This window comes from Oncorhynchus clarkii, chromosome 16, assembly GCF_045791955.1.
Source record: "Oncorhynchus clarkii lewisi isolate Uvic-CL-2024 chromosome 16, UVic_Ocla_1.0, whole genome shotgun sequence".
NCBI lineage: Eukaryota > Metazoa > Chordata > Actinopteri > Salmoniformes > Salmonidae > Oncorhynchus > Oncorhynchus clarkii.
In genome coordinates this window covers 45,326,592-45,347,053 of record NC_092162.1, presented here as the reverse complement: position 1 = coordinate 45,347,053, position 20,462 = coordinate 45,326,592, and the positions used below count along the sequence as shown (strand labels likewise).

Sequence of the window (20,462 nt, the reverse complement as noted above, 5' to 3'; positions counted from 1 at the left end):
CAGGAGTCAAAAGATTCCTAAAACAATTCTAAACTTTTATTTTCTAACAAGAGTGAAAAGAAACAAAAAGGCAACATTGAAATGAAAAGTTTATACACAAACGCACGACAACTGTGTGTCTGCAATATCAATACCAATAATAATTATTATTTTAACCAAGAGGAGAAAAAGTAAATTGTGATAAAGTGAAGTGTTACTTTAGTTTGGAAGTGGAGAGAGAAAGGGAGAGAGTGAGAGAGAAAGGGAGAGAGTGAGAGAGGGGGAAGAAGAGACAAAAACAGAAAAGGATAAATCTGAGGGGATCCAAACTAATGAAAGAGAGAGTAGTGAAGGAGCGCAAGAGCAAGTAAGTGAGAGAATGAAAGAGATACCTATTTTGGGAAAGTAGCACCAAAAAACATTCCCAAAATATCCAAATGGGTTTTATTCAAAATGCAAAATCCCCTCTGACAACCCAGCCTCAACAAACAAGATCAAATACAAAAAAATACCACGGTGACCATCGACACCTATGATCTGCTGTGATTCACAACCTTCCACCGTACTGAACTTCAGCTGTATGTAAGCTTCATGCCCAAAAACCCCAGAAAAATAAATCAATATCATTCATTTCTACTTCAGTAAGTGGGTAAGTGTGGGTCAACTTAACCGGACCACTGTGTCTGTCTGTTTGAGGCCTAAACTAGCATTTAATAGAGCTGAAAACACATAGCATACCGACTGACTGACCTGGATCCCTAATTAAGACCAAGACACTCTCCAATGACGAAGCCAGCTCACACACTCCGAACACGTTCACTGGGAGGATGGAGGGAGGTAGATAGCGAAAGAGACGGGGGGGGGGGTGTAAAGTACAGGGTCGGAAGAGAAAGATCAGAGTGGGAGGGCAGGAGAATTAGACAGGAGTGTAGAATCTAGATGTAGGAGCTCAGAAATAGAGAACCACTGTGTTAGTGTTTAAGAAGACGGGATAGACGGGTGGGGGAGCTGTAGACGGGTGGGGGAGCTGTAGACGGGTGGGAGGGCTGTAGACGGGTGGGAGGGCTGTAGACGGGTGGGAGGGCTGTAGACGGGTGGGAGGGCTGTAGACGGGTGGGGGAGCTGTAGACGGGTGGAGGAGCTGTAGACGGGTGGGGGGGCGGGGGGGGGGGGGGCGGCTGTAGACGGGTGGGGGGCTGTAGAGGGGTGGGGGGGCTGTAGACGGGGGGGGGCGGCTGTAGACGGGTGGGGGGCTGTAGACGGGTGGGGGGCTGTAGACGGGTGGGGGAGCTGTAGACGGGTGGGGGAGCTGTAGACAGGGGGGGATGGCCTGCATCTTTCCTTCCACAGTTTGACGCTGTCTTCCGGCCCAGAGTGATCTGTCCATTCTATTATCTCCAAACGTCTGACCATTCCTTTCTCCAGTGTTGCATCCATAACCATATCATAAGATCTGAGGGAGAGGAAGAAACGGAAACAAAGACCGTTGGAGAGAGAGAGAAAGAAGCATGAGTTTAACTGGTTCAACTTCTTTCAAATAAGTAATGCAACTAATTATCTCGAACAAAAGTTTTTAAAAATACACGAGGGACTAAAAATAGAAAATAAACAAAAGAGCCGGGGTGTGTCTGGGTGAGCGTCACCCCGGGGTGTGTCTGGGTGAGCGTCACCCCGGGGTGTGTCTGGGTGAGCGTCACCCCGGGGTGTGTCTGGGTGAGCGTCCCCCCGGGGTGTGTCTGGGTGAGCGTCCCCCCGGGGTGTGTCTGGGTGAGCGTCACCCCGGGGTGTGTCTGGGTGAGCGTCACCCCGGGGTGTGTCTGGGTGAGCGTCACCCCGGGGTGTGTCTGGGTGAGCGTCACCCCGGGGTGTGTCTGGGTGAGCGTCACCCCGGGGTGTGTCTGGGTGAGCGTTACCTCGGGGTGTGTCTGGATGGGAATGTGGTTGAGGGGCCGGGTCTTCTTGGACTCTGAGGTGTCCTGGGACCGGGGTCCTCCCTCCGCCCCTGTGTCGCCCCTCTGGCTCTTCCTCTTCCTCTTGTCCTTGGCCCGCCCCCCACGGCCCGCCCCTTTCTGCTCCTGGAGCTCAATCTGAAGAGAGAAGGGGAGGCAGGACAAAACATGATACATCAACCCACACTATTCAGACAGTTTAAAACTAATAGAGCTACTGACTATAACTAAATGGGAATTGGATTTAAGCTATTACAACATACACTAAATGGTAAAGGTTTCCTGGTCACTCACCAGTATGAGTGTTTGGAGTGTGTGTCTCTGTGGCTCTGAAGCGGCCTGGAGGACCCTGTGGATGGTGCTGGTCTGGTCCAGAGACACCTCCAGCAGGTCTCCCTCCAGCTGCAACTCCTCTAGCTGGGTCCTGGTGGTCAGGGACAGCTCTATCACTGGGCCTTTTAGTGAAGGGACCAGCGGCAGCAGAGAGCCCACACCTGGGTGGAGATACAGAGGGGTACAGTCAGACACAGGAGAAAAAGTCTCTTGGGTTACATCATGGACTGGAGGTGTTACAATATTGGCTACTAACCTGTTACATTGTAACGGCTTATGCCGTTTTCACATCCAGCCTGCGTGCCACCGTTCATCTCTTTCTTTGGGGTCTTCTTGGGAGAGTTCTCCTCTGTGAGGTCTATCACTCCCTCTCCCTCCCCTCCCTCAGAATCCGACAGCACTATCACCGACTCAGAGTTCCCTTTCTTCCCATCCTCCTCTCCCTCCCTGTGAGGCTGGTTCTGTTTAAGCTCCTGCAGCCTCTCTAGTGCTCCCTGTATCTCTGGGCTGTCCAGTGCCTCCTTGGCGCGCCCCTGCCAGGTGATGGCCCTCTCTGTGAGACACTGCAGAGCCTCTCCCTCTGGCAGACGGACGGGCAGCCTCTGGAGCGCCACCAGCAGGGCCAGGATGGTCTCCAGACGCGGGCGCCGCGAGCGCTGGCACCGGGGGCACAGGAAGCGTGAGTCCCAGTCCCACCAGCAGAGGGGGTTGGTGGGGGGCGCTGAGGAGGGGAGCAGGAGGGAGGGGAACGGGACACACCCACCGTGGAACCAGTCTTTACACAGGTGGCAGCGCAGCAGAGGTGGGCGAGGCGCCCGGCCACACACACACACTGACTGGGGAGGAGAGGCACTGCCTGTCGTTGTGTGGTTACTGTCCCCGTTCCCCTTTCCACAGTTCTCAGAGTGGAGAGCTGTGTCCAGCTCCATGGGGTCCTCCCCCCACCTCCCACCTCCGTTCTCCTTGTCCTCCTGCTCAGTCTTTACCTCTTTCTCCTTCTTCTCCACACCTGGTTTAGACAGGTTGTCCTGCTGGAGCCTCAGCAGAGCCCCTTTCTCCTGGTGCTCTCCTTCTTTAAACGCCGTCACCTAGAGGGGGACAGACGGATTATGCACTTTTTAATGGTCTCTGCATGCTGTTTGCATGTGACTGAAGCGTCGCTGTAGCCCTAATAGAAACTGCCTTGTGACTAATCAAGTTGTTTGGATATGACATTCTGAAATTGGTAGGTAACACTAACACACTGAACAGACTAGAACCCGACAGCCATACTGTGTGGCTAGGCCAGACTCCATGCAGACTCACAATGGCTCCAGGGTCTCTCAGGTCCTGAGCAGAAAGCCCCAGAGTGTTGGTATCGGTGTCATCTAAACAACCCGTCTCCTCTCCCCTCGTTTTACGCTTCTCCACGCACGGACACAACACCTACAGCAAGACAAAGTTGTGAGGCTCAAGGTGTTTGTAAGAGTCACATGTTAACACACACACACACACTACTGGCTAATACACTCACATAGAATGTCAGGGCAGACAATGTTCACATACACCCAAGACTTAGTTCAACAAAGTTTGCAGATAGATACTATGACTATCTATGTCCCAAGGCTTCCCTCCCTCTCCACTAAGCGTGATTGATATGTGCGGGGCAAAACAGCTGTAAATGAAGAACTAAGCAGGCCCACACAAGCACCACCTCTGACCTGTAGCAGGCTGTGCTGGCTGCTCTTCTTCAGGAAGGTCTTGGAGGCCTTGTCTCTCCAGGAGTGGGCGCTGGCTACCTGCAGCTCCAGCTGCCTCAGCTCCTCCATCCTGACTGGCAGGTCTCTCCCTATCGCCACCAGGCCCTCCAGGTCATCCAGACACGGGTAGTGCTCCCCATTCTACAGTACACACACACACACGTGAGAGGAAGAGAGGACAAGCTTGGGTTACGTTTAGTAGGGCACAACTAAACAGAACAATGTCATAGACATGTACATTGTAGAACAAGTATACTTATCTGACCTGTATTCAGGCATTTCCTATTTGCAACATTGCACAACGTTTGCCAATTGAACGTGGCCCAGGTTATGACAGACAGTAAGAGTTGGTGCTACTTGCCTGGATCTCCTCCAGGTCAGTGACCCAGGCCCTGGCCCGGCTCAGACAGCCCTGGAGAGACAGGATGTTGGGCAGCTTGACTGGGATGAGCTGGGCCTCGTTCACTATGGCCTCCAAGGTGGACAGAGGGTGCTTCTGCCTGCAATCACACCAGAAGAGAGAGGGGACATTAGGAACAGCAAAACAGCCTGAGAACAGTGAGTGAGTCTAAAAGAACGAGCGATGAGTCTGTGGGTGAGACAGTGAGGAGAGAAAGAATGGTGGTGAAAGAGAGAATGAAAGAGTGAGTCAGTATGAGGTGTCCCTCACCGTTGCTCCAAACAGATCTGGGCCTTCTCCTCCCAGCGTTCTGCTATCGTCAGCAGCTCCTGTAGCTCCGCCATGGCCGTTTCCACAGAGACGCTCTGGGGCACGATGCAGCCCGCCTCCATCAGGTTCCTGAGGACCACCAGGGTCACCTCACTCCCCTCGGGACCCATGGTCCGGCGCACCTCGCCTAGCCAGCGGCTCTGCTCCTGCATCCCCTTCAGGAGCTCACACTCAGGGGCATCGACAGGTAAGCCAGCCCCCTGCTCCAACAGGGCCTGAAGCTGCTCTGGGGGAGGGGCGTCTCGCCGCCAGTCCCTGTCGCTCACTAGAGCCTGGGCCTGAGTCTGGAATTCCTCTATCGTATGCAGGACCGCCTGAGAGAAAGGAGGAATTAAAAAGGAATGAGAGGAAGTAGGGAAGGAAGAGAGGGCCGGACATTAACAACGTTACAGCTACAGCAGAGTTACTGGTTTCTCTCTGGTGGCTCAGGTCCAGCTGGAGGCTACTCACCTGTACGTCCTCCAGCTGGCTTATCACACAGGGCAGGTTCTCCATCTTCTCCACTAGAGCCTTGAGTTCAGCCAGGGTCATCCTCCTGCAACACATACACAGCAATGTTTGTTATGGTGTATGCAAGTCACCGTGGAGCTAAATGCATTGGGTAAGGCAGTGGGTGTTACCTGGTCAGTGTCTTGTTGAGGAGCTCAGTGCTGGTCTGCTGACAGTGCTGTGTGTCAGTGAGGGTAGTGTTGAGTCTCTGGAGCAGCTCGTTGTCAGGAAACTTCTTCTCTGCTGCCTCTGCCTTCAGCACCTCCAGATCCGTGACACCTGGAGAAGTCAATATGCATTTTCATTCACTCTTAACTTCTTGGTGACAGGGGGGCCGGGCCGTATTGAGTAGCTTGGATGAATAAGGTGCCCAGAGTAAACTGCATGCTACTCTGTCCCAGATGCTAATATATGCTTATTATTAGTAGTATTAGATAGAAAACACTCTGAAGTTTATAAAACTGTTTGAATGATGTCTGTGAGTATAACATAACTCATGTGGCAGGCGAAAACCTGAGACAAATCCAACCAGGAAGTGGGAAATCTGAGGTTTGTAGTTTAATTTATGTGATTGCCTATCCAATATGCTGGGTCTATGGGGCCAGATTGCACTTCAAGGCTTCCAGCAGATGTCAGTCTTTAGAAAGTTGTTTGAGGCTTCTATTGTGGAAGGGTGTCGAATAAGAGCTGTTTCAACAAGTGGACTAGGCTGTGGCCAATCAGTTGTTTACTGCGCGCCGTGCCTTCTTTTCCCTCTGTAATGAATACGTTATTGTCCGGTTAGAATATAATAGAAGATTTATTATAAAAAGACCCTAAGGATTGATTGTAAACATCGTTTGACATGTTTCTACAAACTGTAATGGAACTCTTGACTTTTCGTCTGGATTTTGCACTCGCACATTGTTCCTTTGGAATAGTGAACTAAATGCAAACGAAACTGAGGTATTTGGACATAAATATGGATGTAATCGAATAAAATGAACACTTCTTGTGGAAGTGGGAGTCCTGGGAGTGCATTCCGACGAAGATCAGCAAAGGTAAGTGAAGATTTATAATGCTATTTATGACTTTTGTTGACTCCACAACTTGGCGGGTAACTGTATGGCTTGCATTTGTGGCTGAATGCTGTTCTCAGACGATTGAATATTGTGCTTTTGCCGTAAAGCTTTTTTGAAATCTGACACAGCGGTTGCATTAAGAACAAGTTTATCTTTAATTCTATGTAAAACATGTATCTTTCATCAAAGTTTATGATGAGTAATTCTGTTATTTGATGTGGCTCTGCAATTTCTCCGGATGTTTTGGAGGCATTTCTGAACACGGAGCCAATGTAAACTGATGTTTTTGGATATAAATATGAACTTGATCAAGCAAAACATACATGTATTGTGTAATATTGAGTCCTGGGAGTGTCATCTGATGAAGATCGTCAAAGGTTAGTGATTAATTTTATCTATATTTCTGCTTTTTGTGACACCTCTTTGGTTGGAAAATGGCCGAATGCTTTCTGTGACTAGTTGCTGACCTAACATAATGATATGTTCTGCTTTCGCCGAAAATGTACCTATGATGAAAATTACAGGCCTCTCTCATCTTTTTAAGTGGGAGAACATGCACAATTGGTGGCTGACTAAATACTTTTTTGCCCCACTGTAGTTGAGGAATTTTAATTGAGATTTCTGTTATTTTGAATTTGGCGCCCTGCACTTTCACTGGCTGTTGGCGAGGTGGAACGCTAGCGTCCCGAACGATCCCAGAGAGGTTAAGACATTTCTTTGGGGACATTCAGTTACAGAGGTGTGGTTCAGCCACACAAGAGTATAGAGCGGTATACTTGTCAAGTGTATAGTTTGTGTCTATGGGTGTGTAGTTCTGACCTGTCTTGTTGCCCTCTTCCTGCTCCAGAGCCTCTTTCACTCTGTTGGCCCAGGAATCAAACGACTCAGCTCGCACTTTGAGCCGGTGTAACATGGCCAGCAGCTCATCCAGTGTGTACCTGTACCTGTAGGGAGAAGGAAATTGGAGGAGTCAGGTGTGAGGCGCTAGCGGTAAAGAAAGGATACGTAGAGAGAAAGCGCGAGAGAGACTCAGTCGTACCTGAGGTAGAGTTTGTCTGTGGGGCAGTTACAGAGGTCCTGAGTGTGGTAGAGACAGACGAGGCGTTCAGTGCAGTTTGAACAGGCCAGGGCCGACAGGAAGCAGGTGGTCTTGCAATTATCACACTGCCTCTCATCATCAGGTAGCAGCTCAAACGCCTCCCTCTCAGCCTCTGTGATGCCCTGAGAGAACACACACACAGGGATTTAAGAAACCACACACAGCCAAGCAACACTGCTTTACACACACACACAGTCAGTATTACACAACATACACCACTAACTCACATAAACCAAACAGTCAATATAGCGCAAGAAGCCACAACAATCAAACAACTCACACACACCACAAAGTAATTTCACTGAGTGCTCAAGTCAGTGACCAAACCACAGACAGGCCTATAGGAGACCCAGAGTAAACATCCATTCCCTTCAAATGTATTAGTCTCACCCTCTCCAGCAAGCCCTTGCGTAGCTCCCTCTCCTCCTGGACGATGCTGAACATCTCTCTGTGCGTGGCAGCGGCCAGGTTGAGGTCTAGCTTCTCTGGGCAGGCGGCCATCTTACAGGTCAGCTCCTCGTGGGAGAAAACACAGTACCGTCGCAGACGACGGTAGTGCTCGATACAGGAGCGCCCTGCGGGCAGCTGACGGACGGGGGTAGGTGTGAATGCAAGAGACAATTTGAAAACAAAGTACGACACTCCCATTAGGATAGGTATAGAGACCTAGTTGGGAAGATTAGAGTCAGTTTAGTTCTCAGGACACAGATGAGAGCCTTACCCAGTCTGCAGTGCAAAAGTTTACAGCTTCAGCAAAGTTGTATCCCTGATTGAAGCCGCTGTGGTAGGCTCTGGGGAAAGTGATGACAAACTCGCCAGCACATTGGTTGGTACGCACAACCTGTCGATCAAATGCCACAAGGGACTCATCAGAATGGCCATCGTCCACAAATATATCTCGCATTTATTTGTCATAATCTCAACTCCATAATATTATGAGGTGTAGTATGGGTATGATAGGTTGTGTGTGTTACTTGCAATCCTAAGTGTGTGTCAGTCAGTATGTGAGTGGAGTTGAGAGGTTGGAAAAGCCGCCCATGGAGCGGTACGCCACGTCGCTCCATATACGCTCCATATACGCTCCATTCATTAAAATCACTTTTTAGACACCCATCTATTTTTGTAACTACCTACCATCTGGTTTTGAAGTACTGAAAACAAACCATATGATTTTAATGAAAAGTATTTTAATAAAGAACATGAAAAGGTGTCTAAGTTTAATTACAACTCATGTTGTATTAAACGGTATTTAAAACAGGAACCAGATGGGAGGGCTAAGATAAAAAAAACTTTTTTTGATTTAGGCTATATTATTTCAAGACTTCAAGAAAAATTGTGAAGCATTTGCAAGTACGACACACTAGGCTGGCAGGGACCTTAAGCGCTCAGCATTTGATCAAACTTGTTTTATTAAATCATTAGTGTCTATAAATTGCACATATAGGCTGTTACTTAGAATTAATTACAATTTAAACAAAAAAATGCTTTACTAGGCTCCATCTACAGCGCCTTGGAATTCAATTTTAAAAACACAAGTTTGGCCAGTCTGTGTCTTCAGGCTCATGTGATGGTGCCTGGATAGCAGGCCAGCAGCCTTGTGGAGACACTGGGGATGATAAACACCCTTTTGGCCACTCTTGCCAGGCTGGGCGTAGTAGTTCTTCTGTATGTATGTAGGCCTAAAGGATTTGAAGAAAAATAACCCTATAAAAACAGAAATCTCCTTGAAAGAGGTAATATGCCAGGCCTATAGGGCCAAAATCAATGACTGCCTGTTGCCTAGATAACAGAACAAACATTTTAAGAGATCAGATTTTTGGTTTAGAAATACTTTGCTACAATGACACACTTAGCTAACTACCCATCTCATTCCTTTCTGTTAGCCTGTGCACGTACCAAGGACACCCTCATGCTTTCGGGATACCTGTCTTTTCAGATTCCACAATGATTCTTTAGTTGTGGACATTACATCACTGCACTCCCTCTCTTGGTCCTCATCTTTGTAAGTCACCTTGATTTAGCAGCTGTGTTTTATATCAGTGTCTTTATGAAAATATTTAACTCCATGACAGTAGCTACAGCAAGGGGCTAGAGGAGCAAACAAGTAGACTACAAATGCATGCTGGGCCGGGCATGCCCTGAGCTTGTGAAGTGAAATTGGAGAGGGTGAGAAGGCCGATGCTCCAGCCTTTGGGAAACTCGCTCCACGCTCCAGTCAAATTGGGCACCCTCCACTCTCTGCTCACATACTCTGGTGTGTGTGTGTGACTTACCGGGACCCCGTGAGCCATGAGGATGTTGGGGTTCATAATAGTGACCAGCTGGTGGAGGAGGTCAGGCTGGAACTCAAACAGCTCTGGGGTCAGCTTCTTCATCACCTCCTCTAACTGCTCTGCTGCTACAGAGGGAACCCCGTACCACGTCTTAGGCTCACCCCTGGAGGAGGAGAGGGGGACAGAGAGAGGAGGGAGAGGTAAAGGGAACAGCGAGGGGAGAGAGAGGGGGAGATGAGAACAGCGTTTCTCACTAACCATATCTATCAGTCAGTACATAGTCCTGTATAAAGCTATCGGACATAAAAGGACAATCTCAAACATCTACAGATGAACTACCTATAAATGCCCCATGTCACCTGTAGGGGTTGTAATGTTTTGTGTACTGTACAGTTAGTGTCCTCTTTACCAGTGCAGGTAGTTGATGGAGTAGCTCCAGTGGTCTTCTATGTGCCAGCAGAAAGCGGAGAAGACCATGCCCACGTAGAGCCAGGGCACCTTCATGCCAGAGATGTCTGCGTTGATGTGGCACAGCAGGGACTGCTCCAGAACTGGCATCACGTTCAGGTTCCAGCCACTCCGGGCATAGTCCTGCAGAGGGCAGCAAGAGGGTCAGACTAAACTGTGCAGGTTCAGTTCTGGAGGAAATATATATTGTTTTATACATGTTGTACAAGGATCATATTAATGGCATATCAATGAGAGCGGAATAGACAAACACTGTATATTTAAAGCACTAATAAAAGGAGAAGACAACATGAGTGAAATATGAAAAGGCTGATAGCTAGTTACCGCTTCCTCTTGTGAGAGGTTCTTCATGCCGTTGTTCATGGGGAATCCACTGCCAAACTCTTTAGAGTGGATGTCGGCTCCATACTCCACTGTCACGTCCTCCTCTATACTACTGACCAACCGCCAGAACTCTCTCTCCACCAGCTCTGTTGGAACCATCTACACACAGACATTTGTAACAAACACAACAAAACAACTCAACTCAAAGAATAATGTATCAATATAATCAACTAGCATGTCTTCATCAGTAAGGACTAGTTTATCTCCACATCAGAGCAAAGCATTCATTTATTGTTTGTACAGGCGCACTTACATGGACAGGCATGTTGAAGTAGTCTGCTTTGAAGGTGTCGGCCATCTCCCCAAAACTCTGCAGGGTGTATTCCCTAGTAGCCTGCTCAAAACCAAAGGCCTCCGCTGGCCTCTTACACTCCTGGAGGGAAGAAGAGAGGCAGACAAGAGGCCATTGAAGAAATGGATTGGAAGGAGGAAAATCAAATAGTTACCAGACATACAGATGACTAGAATGCAAAAGTTTATGCCCAGAGTTTTTCCTGACAGGTTTACATGTCAATAGCCTGTGTTCAATAGACAGAATTCTCCTGACCAGGTATCCAGCCCCGGGTTCCATCAAACACACGTTTCCCCTACAAGCTACATCTACCAGAAAACTGCTTCAATGACTCCAGACTCCTCAGGTTAAAATATACACACAGAGGCTCCAGATTAATTAGACGGTGGATGGCTGCAGCCACATAGCAGGATGTTTGTTTGAAAACAGGATGTTGTGGGTCTCAATAGCTAGTTTTCCATCCAATCGGTGACAGATGAATGTGTGACTATTCAAATATCTGCATAAAGAAAATATGCGTGTTTCCACCAAATCAGTGTGTGATGAGGAAGTGCACACAAAATGGACTTTCTCATGTACCGAATAAAAAAACTGAGAGTTCGATGCGTTTCCATCACATGTTCTACTCTACTGATAGTTTTGTCACAGAAACTGTTGGGTAAAATAGATAATAAGTCTACTCTGGTCTACGCACGTGCACTCTAGCCAACAGCTGGCAGATTCAGTGGGGGGTATGATAGTATGACATTATTATAGATAAGAGAGAGAATATTTACATTTGTCAAACAGCAGTCAAGCATCAATCATCATGTCACCAGAATAAGACCCTCCGTATTTATTGAAAGGGGCATCAAGCTCATCACTGTGCACTTTCACCACCCTGTGAAGTTCACCATAACTTATTTCATCTGTAGCCTAATACACTGCATGGTTTCCCGAGTCGTAGTGGGAGGACCACACATGTCATCGCGTGACTCCAAGTTTACTTCGATATGATGGTTAATATATCAATATTTACTCATTTTTTTAAAAAATAACGTTTTCACTGCCATTTCTCCCATACAGGTAATTACTTTTACCGACACAAAAAGATCCCACCATGTCGATTGAACAAATTATCTGGTGGCATTTATGAAATTGTACCAAAACTTCCTGTTTCCATCACAGCTGTCGTAATCATTTATTCATAGACGGTATGACTACTCTGTGGATGGAAACGTGGTTCATGACGCTCTCACCTCAGCCACACATTTTGGACAGCGCCAGTTGCCCTTGGGGGCCTCAGTGAGAGGGGGCAGCAGACAGAAGGTGTGGTAGTTGTCATCACAACCGTCACACAGTAGGAGCTTCTCATCCTCGTCGCCACGGCCACACATCCGGCACACAAACGAATCCACCTTAGCAGAACACAGAACAGATAAGTGAAACAGATTTAAAGTTCTGCATTTAAATTGCCACACTCAAATATGTTGGAAAGGAGCTGACTAACAACATATCACATGTAAATTGTTTACCCATTAAATTACTGGCAGCATAGATGGTTTTCAACTAGCTTTATTTATTTCCCCATTTAAATTGCCACCTTATGATTCAAATAGCTATAACATCTGATTTTGGATCAGACATAATCTACAGGGCTGGATTCCCAGACAGAGAATCTCCAGTGACCATGCTTCTTAGTCCAGGATAAGCCTTAATCTGTGCCTGTATAACTTGCCCATAAGCGTGAATGGAGGCCAAGGCCCTTACAAACTGAGGGTTGCCGAGGTTACGTCTCAGCCTCATGGTCATCTTGGTGCAGGGCCCGTCACCGTTTTCACCACTGTCTTGGTCCCCGCTGTCGTGAGCTGCTCCACCTTCATGTTTCTCTTCCTCTTTCTTCACCTCACTCTTTATCGTGGCATCAGAGGGAGGAGGCTCCGTTGTGGTTGTGCTGCCATCTCCTCCTTTCTCTTTGACCTCCCCTGGCTGCTCCTTGACCTGGACAGCAGGAGCTGCAGCCCGGACAGTCACAGTCTGAGGCAGCTCTTCTGGAAGGAGGGGAAATCGGAGAAGTGGTCAACATGCATCCAAAATTGCACCGTATTCTATATGATACTACTTTATGACCAGAGCCCACATTTCAGACCCAACTAGGGGAGGTGAAGAACTGTAGCAGATTTGTGTTACCTTTCTTGGGAATGCTCTTATTCCTGGGCACCAGTCCTAGCCCCATCATCTTAGGCCCTGCACCGTAAATCTGTAGTTTCTTCAGCTCTGGATTCTTCTCTATGTCCTCCTCTGTGGGATCAGGCTAGGGTGACAGATGGCAAAAAGTCAGTAGGGAGATGCGATGGGAGCAACACCAATACACTTTCAGGTATACTGAGAGGGAATGGAGAAGCAGAGGGGTCAGGAGATGGTGTGAGGATAAGGTAGAATAGTAGTACTAGAGGGTCAGCAAGGAGAGTACAACCTCTCCATACAGTACATCTTTGTGTATTGACAGTTATTAAACAAAGGTAACGATCCACCACCGTGTTATAAGAAAAAGCATCCAAACACACGTCTAGACACACGTACCAACAAAGGAAACTAATTTGGGGAACCTACATACAAGTCTTAACTCAGCTGAGTGATTAATACAATTAAAAATGCACTCAAGTCGAGGTTGTGAGGCGTCATCTGCCTCAGATCCGAAATCTGTAAAACTTTTGAAGGGGCAATGATTCAGAGCATAAAATGCACAAAGCTGCGTTTGCATTTTCCAAATATTTTACTTTCTCAAAAGGCCAAGTGGAGTGTCTAACAGGGTTCTTGTCAAACACAACCCACTGGAGTTCAACTGCACTCAGCAGAACACATGCAGTCACACAATAGCGCTGCAGAAGTGAGGGAATGGAAGCATTAAGAAAGGACGCACAGAGACTGACTAACAGAAAAGAGATAAGAGGAGAGAGAGCGATTCACACGGATTTCATAAACAAGTACAGGCAAGACAGATAATTGCTTATGCATTTGCATAAGTTGTTGCCAGGGACAAACAGTGAGTGGGTGGGTGAGTGAGTGGGATAAGGGCTAAAGACAGCGAAAGCTTGATGCTAGGCTGTTGAATGGTGATGTTTGCTAAGAGTTAGAAAAGGACAACAAGGGCCCTGCCGCAAAAAAAAAAAAAGTGAGAGAGAGAGAGAGAGAGAGGTTTGCTGCTAGAAAAACCGAGCCAGATAGAGACATGGGGCAAGGGTAGAGCCGGGAGAGAGCGAGGGGTTTGCTGCTCGAGAAACCGAGCCAGATAGAGACATGGGGCGAGGGTAGAGCCAGGAGAGAGCGAGGACTCGCATTGTGCTCAAGAGAGACAGGCAGTACCGATGTAGAGATGTGTTGAGAGCCAGTGGAGAGAGGGTGGGGGGCAGAATCCTCTGGACCCTGCATAGGAAGACAACAACAGCAACAAAGAACTGAGACAGGAGGAGGAAGAAAAAGAAATGGCTGAGGAGAAGAAAAAAACAGCCATTGGAAGAGTGAAAATGTATATGAAGAAATGGAAATCTGGTGTGATGAAATAGAATGACTTGTGTTTGACTGTAACAGGCGTGGGTAGACCATGTATTTGCCAAATATAGCTGTGCTTGTACTGATCACATCACAAGGTCTTTTTGATCTGTTTAGAACTGAGCCCTCAGGGAACGCATAGCCTAGGTCTCTCCAACCCTGTACCTGGAGAGCTACCGTCCTGCAGGTTCATGCCAACCCTCATCTAGCACACCCGATTCTAATCAATTAGCTGGTTGATAAGCTGAACTAGGATAGTGACAACTTGGGTTGGGGCGAAAGTCCACTGGTGGGTAGCTCTCCAGGAACAGGGTTGGAGACCCCTGGCCTAGGTAATAAAACATTTCAGCGGAAAATTAAACACACAGGGATGCATACGTGGGTTTAAAACAAAACCATATCATCAGATTCTTATGGTGGGCTCTGACCAATCCGATGACATCTCAGTGTAAAGTTTAATGGGACAGTGAAAGATTTTAAGCCCTTTCTCTACTTACCCAGGGTCAGATTAAATCACGGACACCATTTGTATGGCTCTGCAGCCAGTGCTAGCTGTTCTGGTAGATTTCCAGTTACAGCTGGGCAACCTATGTCCCATCATGATTATGTACCCATAAAACACTTATATTGACCAACCAAACTAGTCACATTTATTTGAATTTTTTTATTTTTCTTTCTTTTTTAAACTTGGCTAAAATAACCGTGTGGAATGGAATGCTACAACTAGTACGAATCACGACATAAGATAAAGTTGTTGAAAGCCTGGGCTTTCTTTTCTAGTAGAGGAGCTTCAGCACGGAACAGGTTTGTGTGTGTCTGTGTGACACACAAATGATGGGAGTTTGATCAGGACCGGGCTGTCTTAGTGAGTTAGGTTAGTCTATACAATCCTGGACAATAGTTGCCTCGTAAAATAAATTGCAAATAATACACTAGGCTATCGACTTTCATTCTTGAAAGCGGCAACTTTAGGACAATACCTTCTTAGGTTGGAATATTTGGAAAATAAGCTACTGTTCATTGCTAATTTGTCTTGAAGCGGTTATGAAAGCGCTCTTTCACACACACGAAACGACCTTAAACGTCCTTCATACTGGAGGCAGACTCTGGTATCCATGAGTTCATCTAACTCTGGGTAAGGAGATGTCCAAAATATCACACCATCCCTTTAAGCATCTCCATTGTTCAAATCAAATCTGAAGTAAGGCATACAAGGAAGCAAATCAAAAAGATCTCACCACACCACCACTTTAAAATGAAAAATGGTACAAACAAAATGTATTCTATGGGTGAAAGACATGGGTACCCTACAGGTAACTACAATGGGTTAGCAATGTTCAATGGCAGTGGTACCAAAATGAACAATCGGTGGTGTTGAAAGAGGGAAAGAAGGAGAGAAAGGAAGAGGGAGATATAGGGTGACATATAGCATATAACATGGGGCAAAAGGCAGCATAGCGGTACACAGAGCAAGCATGCTGGTTGCGTTCTGAGCGCATCGTCGGGTCCATCTAGATGTTCCTTTCCAATTTGGAGAGAAAGAGCTGTAACTCAGATTCAATTCATTTGGATTAATGACTAATTTGGTATTACGTCATTTCAAATCGGATTAATTTAGGAATACAACGATATTGAATGAAAAGTAAGAGATGAGTATTATTACATGATTCTATGGGCGTATGACAACTTTATCTTCCTGCCTAACCAAATCAGTCACTGATGTGTACCTAGAAGATAAAACAATCAGTGTGAAAAACCTATGAGTAACATGTGTTAATGGCAGGTGTTACCCTAGCTGAGATCTGTGAACCGGTGCAGATCAGTAGTTTCACTAGCAGTTCTCAGAAGACAGTACATCACCACCCAATGAATAGATTTGGACCCCATTCCTGAACGAGACTGGTTAAATATGGCTACTAACAGATTATGGTTGTGGAGAGTGAATGCTTACATCTTTGGAACTATCAACACGATCATGGAAATGAGTAAAATTAACCAACTTATATTAGTATCTGTGAACTACACACACGACTGATACTGTTAAGAGGGAAATTATGTACGTCGGTCATTGGAGCTTGTGTGCTGTCACTCACGTCTGGCTGGAGACGATTGGCTCTGCGTCCGTAGCTGCTCGTCTTGGAGGGCTGGACAGACTGGCGTAGGGGGATGGAGTGGGGCTTGTATTCTCTATGCACCTCCTCTCCATCATATAGCTTTGGCTTAGTCTGCTACACACAGAAATCCTGGGGTTAAACATTCAACATTCATGACTATGGATGGACACCATTTATAAACAGTGCAACTGACTTAACAAATAAAGAATGTAAGTCAATGCATGTCAAATTCTGTTTGATAGATCAGAGTTGATTGATTGCTTGTGTAAGCACAAAAGAGCAGGAGCAAAGTGGGTGAGTAGCGTTACCGGCAGGCTGGCACCAGTGTGGAACACCTCAAAGGGGTAGACAATCCTCTCGTAGTGTGAGCGCAGGAGGGAGCCAATGTTCTTGCCTGGAGGGTAGCCAAGCTTCTGGGCCACGCGAGCCCAGCGCCTCTCCTTACTGACTATATCAAACCCTCCCTCCTCTATCACAACCTACAACACAAAATAATATAAGTGCGGACAACTCAGTTTTACTGGCTAAAGTACTATTGGATAGTGTTAGCAATGGTAAGAGTCTCAACAGGTCTTATTTTTTAGTTTTACAGAAATAAGACATGCAACAGGGGGTTTACTGAGAAATTGTAAAATGGGTCAGTCAGCTCTGGCACCTTGGACAGGCTGAAGAGGTCCAGGATGCGCCTCTCGATGTTCGGGATCTTGAGAGAGGATCCCTGGATCTCCCAGAACTTGGCGATCCGGTCCAAGTAGTTTAGCTTGACTCGTGTCTCCGCCTAAGGGGGGGGGGGTCAGGATTGAATATTATTAGAATGGACTGAAAACTAAAATATAATCTTTGGGTCAACCAGAACATTCTAAAACAGTTCTTCAATATCAACCCATAGCAATAGGACAGGCTTGGAAGCTCTAACCCTGGCAATGTGACTAATAAACTCATGTTAACATGAGCAATGGCTGCCTGATGATGGATTGCCATGGTAACATAGCATGATTTGTAAAAAAATTAAATAAAATCGAACTGATGTAGCTCATGCAATGGAATGTATTTTGTGTAATGTCAGTTGAGTTGACTCACAGCACAGGTACACTTCCTGCTTTTACTTCCTGGCATGGATACACTCAAAATGGATGCCAGTCTACCCATTTCCCATCATTGACTTGAATGGGGATGGCCGTTCTATTCATTCCATTTCTGAGACTCAACTATACAATGATACAATATATGAGGAGAGAGACGAACCTCCAGCTCATTAAGTCTCTGTATACGGGGTGTGAAGCGGAAGCTATCCACCTCCACAGCAAAGGGTGGCTGCCAGTCCTGTGGGGAAAGGAAAGCTTTGATCAATGTCTGTCTATGTTTGATGTAAACACTTGTCATCCTGCAATCCCTCAATCCTGTGCTCAGCTTGTAAGAAAGAGAACATGTACTTGTGTTTGCTAGACACACAAAGAAACACAAATAACAGTAAGACTACACCAGATTGGTTAAGGTAAGAGGAAAACAACCATATTCAACTCCGCACAGGTTTCATGGGGTTAAATGATAGATGCATGTCACCAGTAAACACTTACAGCAGGAGGACGAATCTTGCAGATTCCAGACTTCTCTGCAATTGGACGGATCTTGGCAATGTAGCCCAGGGGATCCTGAAACTCCTCCCATGACGGCTCGAACACTGGGCACTCTGGAGGAGGCACAAAATCTTCCCCCTCCATCGCCCTGGCAACAGGTAAGGTCAAATCTGCATGTCAAGTCACTGCACAGTGCAGCTACTTACTTAGCTAAGCAGATTGGCAGTCAAAATAACTGTCACCATGAGAAGTCCTGGAAAAATATAAGAGTTCTTGCTAATCAATGGTAATTACAATGAATGATACAGGCCCTATATATAGACTACGCATTGATTCTTGAATAATACATTTATGCATGTCTTATAAGGCTGGAAAAACCATCTTACCCGATCATAACCCCAAACCTAAGATTGTTTATGTAGTTATTGGAGTCTTTGTAAACAGTGCATTCTACATAACACATTTACTATAAAAATGGTATATTTCAAATGCATTTCTTGAAAATATCCACTTTGGGTTCAAAGTTAGGCTAAGGAGAAAATAATCACAAGGGATTTTTCCTTATGGGATTACCAGTTCTTCAAAAATGCATATGTACAGTACCATAAATGTAATTGGATACATTAACAATGCTTTAGAGTATGTGTTTCATCAGATCAAAGTGACACAACCTACAATTTTGAATTGCCAATTGTTTTACAAACATTACATGATTCTTCTACTTGTGAATAATGTATTTGAATTGAATCATGTTCTAATAGTTGGAACAAGTCTTTGGAACATCATGGAACCTTCAATCTAGTAAAACACCAAATCCCCAAACCTGTTAACCCAATATGGGGGAGGCGTTCTTTGTAACTGTTCTCCCCTCCCCCTACCTTACAGACACAGCAAATAATGCACTTCTTACATGGTGCCATTCTTGTCTCATAAGGTCAAATTGGTGTTTGGTCATCAACAGAAAATAATACACTAACTAACAAAGTATGTTGATACTTGGTGATATAAAAATACTGTCTGGGATATGGTTTGTTTCCTACAATTGATTTCACAAAACCCATCTGATGGCCTCCTACATTTCCTTTCAATAGAAAATAATGATAAAGACATTTGAGGAAGCTTCCTACACAAATGCTGGACATATTCTCTAAATATAGCTAAAGCCCCTAATCTCAACATAAAACGTCACAGGATTTAAAGGCCTGATTGCATCCATCCACGCAAGACCAAATATGGGGATTCAAGTTAAGAAACAAATGAATATAGCCATTGTCAAACATCACAAAATATGGGTCATTTGTCACATAGCTAACTACATAACGGGAGGTCCTTGGTGACTGACAGGCTACAACAATTTCAAGCGGTTTGGTTTACTTTAAGTTTCACTGTAGTTAGTTGGTTAGTTGCTAACTAGGATTTCTCTAGCTAGCATCTTAGCTAACTTTCCGGATAAGAAATATGGCTAGCTAGAGTCTAGCTAACGTTATTAGACTTACATGTTAGATAACGTTAGCTGGCACTTGGACAGCAACTCTGCCTGACACGTTCAACGTGATCAGAGGAAATTATGGACTCAGGTGTCACCAATAATATGATGGGCGGTGTAGGTGTCTTGAAAGCTCACGGGGTCTATTGTTCAGCACTGGGTCACGATTACTGTGGCTGAAGCTAACGTTACGGCCTCCACTTTTCAGCCCATCCCAGGCAGCACCTCCGGTCTCGGGTAGCACTGCGAATTGGCGTGGAAGTTTCACTGGAAATATTGGTTCCTTCTCTGTTTCGTACCTGTCCCAAGACAGATATTAATTGTTTTATTTTTAATCAAAATACTCCGGACAATCCCGTAGACAATTATTTCTCCTGAGACTACCCTCCTCCCTGATGACAGTGTTGTTGTTGTTTAGCTCGGCTGGCTAACGTTACCTACGTTAGCGAGCTGTCGCTGGTTAGCTAGCTACTGTAGCTAGTAATGTTACGAGCTAACGTTAGCTAGCGAGCAAGGTCCAGATAGCTCACGTAAAGTTGCCCGTTTTCAGCGTCGCTTCCCCCATATACCCACTTCTGTTTGATTATAAGTGTAAAGATGATCCAATTTGAAGACTCGTTTGCTTGTAAACGAGTATCTCTTTGAGAATGATGTCCCCATCAAATCAATTTGTGACCAATTTCGCTATCCCCCGTTCATCCTGTCTGGGTTTAAACGCCATCTTAGTTTCATCATTGCCTAAGCGCAACCTCAAGTCTCTCAACTACTACGACAGCTGAGTTATTTGAGTGGAAGAGAGGGCAGGAATTAGTCCCTCCACGTTCGTTCGATTTAGAGAAAGTAGTTCGGAGAAGCATTTTTTCAGATCTTGACTTACTTCACGAATTATGATACCCATTCACGGAATTATTTACTAATATACGCTTAAAATTAGTACATAGTTTAAAACGTGTGCCAT

At 45.9% G+C, this 20,462-nt stretch overlaps 1 protein-coding gene across 2 annotated transcripts; it reads right to left on the bottom strand.

Moving 5' to 3' along the window:
- Positions 1-14: 14 nt before the first annotated feature.
- On the bottom strand, positions 15-20,263 carry LOC139368575 (lysine-specific demethylase 5C-like). Of its 2 annotated transcripts, XM_071107605.1 has the most exons (28): positions 19,515-20,263; positions 18,019-18,166; positions 17,687-17,764; positions 17,097-17,219; positions 16,750-16,920; positions 16,421-16,555; positions 14,142-14,201; positions 12,966-13,089; positions 12,546-12,826; positions 12,035-12,193; positions 10,758-10,877; positions 10,445-10,603; positions 10,062-10,243; positions 9,653-9,815; positions 8,101-8,220; positions 7,770-7,964; positions 7,320-7,501; positions 7,100-7,224; positions 5,351-5,498; positions 5,181-5,265; positions 4,671-5,044; positions 4,362-4,500; positions 3,962-4,141; positions 3,567-3,686; positions 2,518-3,349; positions 2,223-2,422; positions 1,893-2,066; positions 15-1,432 (listed from the first exon to the last, which is right to left on the bottom strand). In XM_071107605.1, coding segments are annotated over exons 1-28 (4,788 nt in total). In that variant the 5' UTR covers positions 19,517-20,263; the 3' UTR covers positions 15-1,423. The 2 variants fall into 2 exon arrangements, with proteins under 2 accessions (XP_070963706.1, XP_070963707.1); XM_071107606.1 differs by lacking the exon at positions 14,142-14,201 and having other exon boundaries at positions 19,515-20,260.
- Positions 20,264-20,462: the final 199 nt, after the last annotated feature.